Source organism: Eimeria necatrix, genomic scaffold (assembly GCF_000499385.1).
Source record: "Eimeria necatrix Houghton genomic scaffold, Enh_scaff97, whole genome shotgun sequence".
In the NCBI taxonomy this organism is placed as follows: domain Eukaryota; phylum Apicomplexa; class Conoidasida; order Eucoccidiorida; family Eimeriidae; genus Eimeria; species Eimeria necatrix.
The window spans coordinates 46393-53680 of record NW_013654763.1 but is presented as its reverse complement, the minus strand read 5'-3'; the positions used below and the strand labels follow the sequence as shown (position 1 = coordinate 53680).

Sequence of the window (7288 nt, the reverse complement as noted above, 5' to 3'; positions counted from 1 at the left end):
CTACATAACTCCCCAGAAAACATGATGCTGTCATAATAACTTTGCTCCCACAAGGCGTTCTCCAGAGATGGCCACTGAGGTGCATGTAGAGAGAATTAATCAGCCGGCTTGCCAATCAGGTATGTCTAGAAACGTGTGGGTCCTCTCTCGTGAATTCTTCGTCGTGCAGTCGTACTTGCCACAAATTATAGAGCACTCTACAAACATCGTGGCTGAGTGAAAGGTATTCGACCACCAAACAGAGCTACCTACGAAGGCGGATATGCGCACTCAGAGAGGCGCTCCACCTAGGGCTGTTCAGAGTCCACAGTTATGTTGAATAACCGGCATTCATGCTAAACGCACCAGGACTTCTTTTTGGACACGAGAATGCGCCTTTACTACAAAGAGCACACTCATTCGTCAGAGGAGTTTTAAAAGCCAAAATGCAGCCAGCTACTTTCCGTGAGGCCATTGCAATGGATTGTCTTTCTGTCCACCAGTGCAGCCACTCGGGGCGTCCCATTGTTCTGCATTAATTCTCTAGTTGTGAGACGTCACTGTGTGCAGCGTTATCTGATGACGCTGATCAGCTTCTACGATATATTTAGGCAGCTCAGTAATCATATAGTGTCGAGACATTCCCATATGTACTGATACAAAGCACTGCAATTGTTTGGTGCGAGATGTGTGTTAGGTGCATTTGGTGTCTCACCCCTGAAGAAGTGTCTTTTTCCACAAATAATGACAGTTGCCTCATTTTATTCAGCAAAGATATTTGAATAGCTACATTTAACAGCTAGGAATGTATGTGAAGGTGCGTAACGCCTAGATGGCTGGGACAATGGACTGCGTGTCTTCGTAGCTGCTCGCGCTGCATCGGCTTCCGGGGAAGCAGTCAAACTGTAACACCCTTCTCCTGTACATTCAAAACAATACTACTTTTTTATTTGAAAAGGTGCACATGCCCTCCTCCTGAAAAAATTCTAACTCCAGGAAGTTATTCATGCAGGGCCATTCCCCTGCGCGGTCTAATGTCTCTGCCTTTACAGGAGACAGTAGCGTATGCATATTAAAAGGAAACTACATTGCCGCTTTTTAATACCGAAGGAGCAGCAAACTACGGTGTTTTCTTGTTCGTGGGCAGTACCACACGAGGAAAATGTCTTCAGTTAAGGTGGCTGTGCGGGTTCGTCCTTTCAACGACCGCGAGAAAAACATGAATGCGGTGCTCTGCATTTCTATGGAGGGAAAAAGCACCACAATAGAAAACAAAGACGACGCGAAAAACGCCACAAAGACTTTTGCTTTCGATTATTCATATTGGTCACACGATGGATTCGAGGTGGAGGACTCTGGTTACTGCAGGCCAGTAACCACCAAGTATGCAGATCAACAAAGGGTCTACGAAGATGTGGGTAAAGACGTACTCAACAATTCATTTGAAGGGTATAATGCGTGCCTATTTGCCTATGGTCAAACTGGATCAGGGAAGAGTTACTCTATGGTTGGGTACGGAGCTAATAAGGGTATTATCGTTCGAGCGTGCGAAGAAATATTTCAACGTATACAGCAGAAAGCAGACCCCAGTCTCAGAGCTGAGGTTCTTGTAAGCATGCTGGAAATTTATAATGAGCAAGTGCAAGACTTGCTTCAGCCGATGGACAAACGACCCAAGGGAGGACTGAAAATCAGGCACACTCCTCAGTTAGGCACATTTGTGCAAGATCTCAGCAAATGTCCAGTGGATTCATATGCAGCAATTCAGGCAAAATTAGATGAAGGTATTGCTTTTTGAAGCTTCCGTCGGTTTGATGATTGTAGCCTTTTACCTCAGGTAGTGACTGACTTAGTATCAAATTACAAGTGCTAAACATTTACTGACCAAGGAAAACGTAGTTATTCAATTTGCTGTGCGCCATATGCCTATGAAATGAAGAAAAACGTGCTCCTTTCTTGCGCATGCGAAGCTCAGAGTTCGTGTGGCGCTTCGTTCAGGCACGGCCAACCGTACAGTTGGTGCTACTTTGATGAATGCCACGTCATCTCGTGCCCACACGGTCCTGCAAATATTTTTCCGCCAAGTTACTGTAGATCGTATGGTACACAAGAACAGTACCCGTTTAACATTCAGCGCGAGCAATAGCCCTCTTTCTATTCGTGAATCATGGCGTACGCTGAGCACTGTGGATGCATCATGCTTGCGCTGGTGACCTCGTATGTTCAGCGGACTCGGGAGAGCCAGTTTCACAGAAGTGTTCAGAGATAAACCTCGTAGATTTAGCAGGTAGTGAAAGAGCTGGATCAACTGGTGCGACCGGAGACAGACTTAAAGAAGGATGCGCCATCAATCAAAGCCTCAGCGCCCTTGGCAACGTTATATCCGCTCTTGCAGATAAGGCTGCAGGAAAGCTGAAGCCAGGGCAGGTGATACATGGCAAATAATAGAAGCATCACGCGTCGCCGCGACAACTCAAAAGAAGCATCACATATATCCTATGCAGCTGTGCTTGTGTCTAAAGGACAGCTGGCAGGTCCCGACTTGAAAAAGCAAATTTTCGCAGAAAAGGGGTTCTGCGTTTGATTGTAGGTCGTGCCATACAGGGATTCGGCGCTGACGCGCATTTTGCAAACAGCTTTGGGCGGCAACAGTAAAACTTGCATGATTGCTGCTCTCTCTCCAGCGTCTGTCAATTACGAAGAGACCCTCAGCACTCTTCGCTACGCAGGTGAAAAGGCACGAAACTCAAGTGTATTCACACTGAAATAAATAGTAAGCGCTCATGCTTTGAAGAACTGTGGTTCTCCTCTCCTTGAGCTGGCATACTTTCTTGTCCTTTTATGAATTTATGTATCGGCTTTAAACGCCTCGATAAAATGCAGTGCAGTTGTAAGTCAAAGTCTTGCCATTCGCCTAGTAGAGTCCGTGTGTACGATACGGCATCGAAATCTGCTTAATCCCGATGCGAAGGTATAACATGAAGCACAAGCAGTCGAAACCGATTCTTCTCTTATGGTCACGATGGCCTTCTGCAGAGCGTGCAAACATCGAAAGAATTGGCAGCTCAATGCTTACTTGCAGATAGAGTGAAACAAATAAAAAATGAGGCCGTGGTGAACGAAAATCCGCTAGAAAAGTTGATTCGCGAGCTCAGAGAAGAAAATGAGCGACTCAAAAAGGTAATTTTTTCCCTGACCTTCGTTATGACGAGATAAAGACATCCTTTACGTGCAATGCTTATCACACTACCGTATATCAGTGGTAATTGCGCTTCGAATAGAACGCAAGCATACGTTGAGACAGCATGAGGCCAATTGACAATATGTGGCTTCTGCCGGTTCATGTTTTTAGGCAATGGGTGGCGCCTTGCCTGCGCCTACTGGAGGTTCAGAGCCAGACCCAGCTATGATAGACGCCATAAGGAAGCAGTATGAGGAAGAGATAGAGGCGAACAAAAGGGCTATGGAAGAAATGACGGTACGCCGTTTCTTCACAAATGCCGCCCTGAACCAGGCAGTTGTGTTTCAAAGTTTTCGTAGGTTTCTGATGTGGTATTTTATGGATACGCACTGCGGAAGCAGAAACACTCATTTCAGTGAAATACTGATCACGGCTCTCCAGGTCGTTTATTATTCAGATGTCGTGGCAGCAAAAAGTGGAGGAGGAGAAAAAAAGAGCAGCAGCTACTAGAAAGCCGGAGGAGCAGGCTGAGCTGACACTTCCTACATTACAAAATCTCAACGAAGATCCTTTCCTAACCGGGAAGATAATTTGCGTCATTAAGGAGGGCACGAGTACATTTGGCAAAGCTGATGGAGAGGAAGCGCCGACCTTCCGTATCGGTGGCTTGGGCGTGGTAGCAGGGCACGCTACAGTGACTTGTAAGAAAATACAGAACGACGCAGAGGATCCGGAAGACATAGTTTACAACGTAGTCCTGATGGCCACAGGGAAGACAATGGTAAATGGGGCTGAACTGCAAGAAGGAGAACAACGACAACTGCAACACAAGGATAGGATATTATTTGGGCACAACAATCTCTATGTATATGTTGACCCCCTGGATATGGATAAGACCATGCCATCGTGGGAAGATGCAATGAAGGAAGTGAAGAAGGATCAGATGGAAGCATATGGCCAGACACTTCGCACTGAAGAGGAAGTGGAGAGAGAGAAGAAATTCCGGGAAACACTAAAAGAGCTAGAAGTTGAAAAAAAAGCTCTAGAGCAGGAGAGGCAGGCGCTGCTCAAAAGACTGGAGCAGAAAGAGCAAGAGTTACTTGCAAGCGGCGAAACGCAAGAGGTAATACAAACCAAGCTTAAAGCCCTACAAGAGGAGAAACAAGAAATTGAGCGGCAGTTGCAAAACAAGCAGGACGAACTAAGCGCACGTGAACTTAGGCTTAAAAAGGAAAAAGCAGAAGAGGAGGCGAGGAAAGAGGAGGAGAGAGCCGCCCGAATTGAGCTAGACGAAATAATGACAAGAACATCATTACTAGTAGACGAGGCAAATATGATTGCACAAGAACTAGGCGTTGGGGCTTTCTTTTCTCCGAAACTGACAATGCGTGGAGACGCTGTAGGGAGGGGTGCGAGAGCAACCCTTGGTGGTACTGTAATGCAAAGGCTAGAAATTATGATTAGAGTTGACAGAATGGATTCAGATATTACTCAGCTCTGGCCATTAGATCTATTTGAAAGAAAAGTGTTTGAGATGCGAGAAATCTATGCTAATTGGTCTCCGGAACCAGGACAGCCACTGATTCTACCTGATAATATGGCAGATCCCTTCGCACCTGATCCGGAATCGCACCAGGTTCGATAGCACCTTTAACTTGCACTGCAGAACTAAACTTTTAGCGTAAAGACATTTTATCTAATGTAAGTGTTTAGCACTCTGTTGACGCAAAATGTCGCATTCTGTTTATATTTTATTATGTCTCTTTTCCACTGAAAGTCTGAGCATCATGCGATCGCGCTACTTGGGCTATTATTTCGTAGGTTGTGGGACAAGCGTACGTGTATCTTGAGACAATCAGGAGCCTGCTGCCAATTGAACAAGAGCCGTTCCCTATTTTCGATTCTAAGGGACAGAAGCAGGGAACTCTTGTGGTATCGATCGATATTCAAGTCGGACCACCAAGAGCTGACATCGAAGGGTAAACATTGCAGTATTAAAATGCATGCTACACTGTATTATGCGGACAACTGACATCTGATGGCATACTTAAAAGACGACTTTTGTTGACATTTCAAAGATTATTGTCTCCCAGCTCATGCAGTGCCAGTGTGTTCTACCATGGGATGCAACAGTTTCATGCTTAAATAACGAGTTTTGTTGTCCCAGCTCACGCAGTGCCAGTGTGTTCTATCATGGAATGCAGCAGTTTTACATTCATGGGATGAGCAAGGCTTATTATTTGTGTCTAGGGAGGACGAATTGGTAGCCAGGCGCTTAGAAGATATTGATGACTTCGATTCAGTTGAAGACGTTAGAGGGCGAGTGCTGACGATTACAATCACTGTGCACTCTGCAAACAATTTGCCCGAAAGGTCCTGCAGACATCCACAAGTGAGAAAGCTACATAATGTATTAGTACTGCAGATACCGTTCACTGTCATCGTGTTGTTTGGATGAAGTTGTGGTAGCGATGGCGCTCGCAGACTGCTGCTTGGGTGGCGACAAGCTGGCATTAAGCCAATGGTCGCAACCTGTTTTCGATTCCAGGTGCCAAGGGTTACTGAGTGCTCTTGACCCCATAACGCATGGCTGCTTTATACGTTGTATTCTCATACGGATGAAACGCAGGTGTTGTACCGCTGGCTCGACGGAATGACAGAAGTCTCTGCAGTTTCGCTTGAAGAGTCTAGTCGCGATGTCGTTTTCAATAGCTCCAGGGTGAGCGGGCTTTCTTTCCTGGGGATTCTCATAATTGTTCATTTGAGGAGAGACAACATGCACGGCCAATAAGACTCAAACAGAGTGTAACAGATTTAAACAGCGATACCACTGCATGCAGCGCAATTAAAATAATTTGAGTAATGCTTTTTGACAGGGCACAGCAGTATATATGCTCCAGCTTGACCACTGCAGTTGCCCATGTGATGCATAGAAGAAAGGGATATCAGCACATTTTACCCTTCCGCCAAATGCTGCTGGCCATTTGCTTGTTGTTCAGGAGTTTACTCTTGATGCTAATGAGGTTGTGGTTGAGTGGCTTTCTGGCGTCCTGGTATTTGAAGTCAGTGGCAAGTTTGTGGACAAAACAGGGAAAGGAAAGGGTGAAAAAGGATTAGGGGTGCAGAAGCTTGAGGAGGAATTGAAGGAGAAGAAAGTTCTGCTGGAAAAAATCGAAGCAGCACTTAAAATGCAGGGCAATTCGCTCCAAGAATTACTACAAAAGGCCGGAATCGACCCAAAAAGCATAAGTGCGGAAGGGCCTGCAACAGGTGAAGAGGAGAAAGGGAAAGAAAGGAAGACCACGGACCAACAAGAGGAAGAAAAAGAAAATACTGCCAAGGATAGTGTTCCTTCAGTGCCTTTTAAAGCTCAGCAAAGCGGTGATGCCGACCAAAAGGCCCCAGATATGCCTCTTGGGGAAATCACGCAGCAAGGAGCTTCTAGCCTGACTGATGGTGGAGCTGATATGCAAAATATAGAAGAGCAAAAGGCTTCTGGAGAAACCGCAGAAGATCAAGACTCAGCTACACATGAGGGCAAGACCTCAGGAGACGACACAGTTGATGCGAGGAGTCCAGAGGATGCCGGAGGAAGTGTAGCAGAGCTCACACGATCAGCACCCACAGATCCGATGGAGTCAACTGAAGAGAAATCGCCTGAAGCAGCGGAATCTCCAGAGCAGCGGCCACCGGCAGTACAGGCAGAAGAAATGACCGCCAGTGATGGAGACCAACAATCGGGGTAACGCAGGAAATGATGTGATGTTGGAACACCCGTGGTGGGACGACTTCAGATTCAAATTTGAGTTTTTTTTGTTGATACGAAGCTGCTTACAGCAGTCGACTGCTATGGTGAGCTGTACGGTGTTCATAGTGGCACTGAAATGCTTTATGCGTTGAAGTTCGCTAGTATGCAATCCTGACTGAACTCCGTCACGCCATGAGAGAACACCAGTTTGCTTCAGGGCTTGAAAAAGTCTTGTCTTTTCATTTGGCATTTTCTGCATACTTTCCATAGAGCATTATCCAACAGTGAGACTGCGGGATTCTGCTTAATTTCGCAGCCATTAAGGATCATTTACAGTTTTTAGAAATGCAGGTTTCACGCTCCACGTCATGTATTTTTCC

General features: G+C 46.0%; 1 protein-coding gene across 1 annotated transcript; it reads left to right on the top strand.

The window, feature by feature from the left end:
* Positions 1-1141: 1141 nt before the first annotated feature.
* ENH_00085080 (kinesin, putative) lies at positions 1142-6906 on the top strand (the record flags this gene model as incomplete). The annotated part of the gene is made up of 10 exons (XM_013583542.1): positions 1142-1763; positions 2207-2406; positions 2570-2708; positions 3062-3159; positions 3332-3457; positions 3618-4796; positions 4982-5139; positions 5411-5552; positions 5790-5879; positions 6160-6906. The coding sequence occupies 10 exons, from the start codon at positions 1142-1144 to the stop codon at positions 6904-6906; spliced, it is 3501 nt and encodes a 1166-aa protein (XP_013438996.1).
* Positions 6907-7288: the final 382 nt, after the last annotated feature.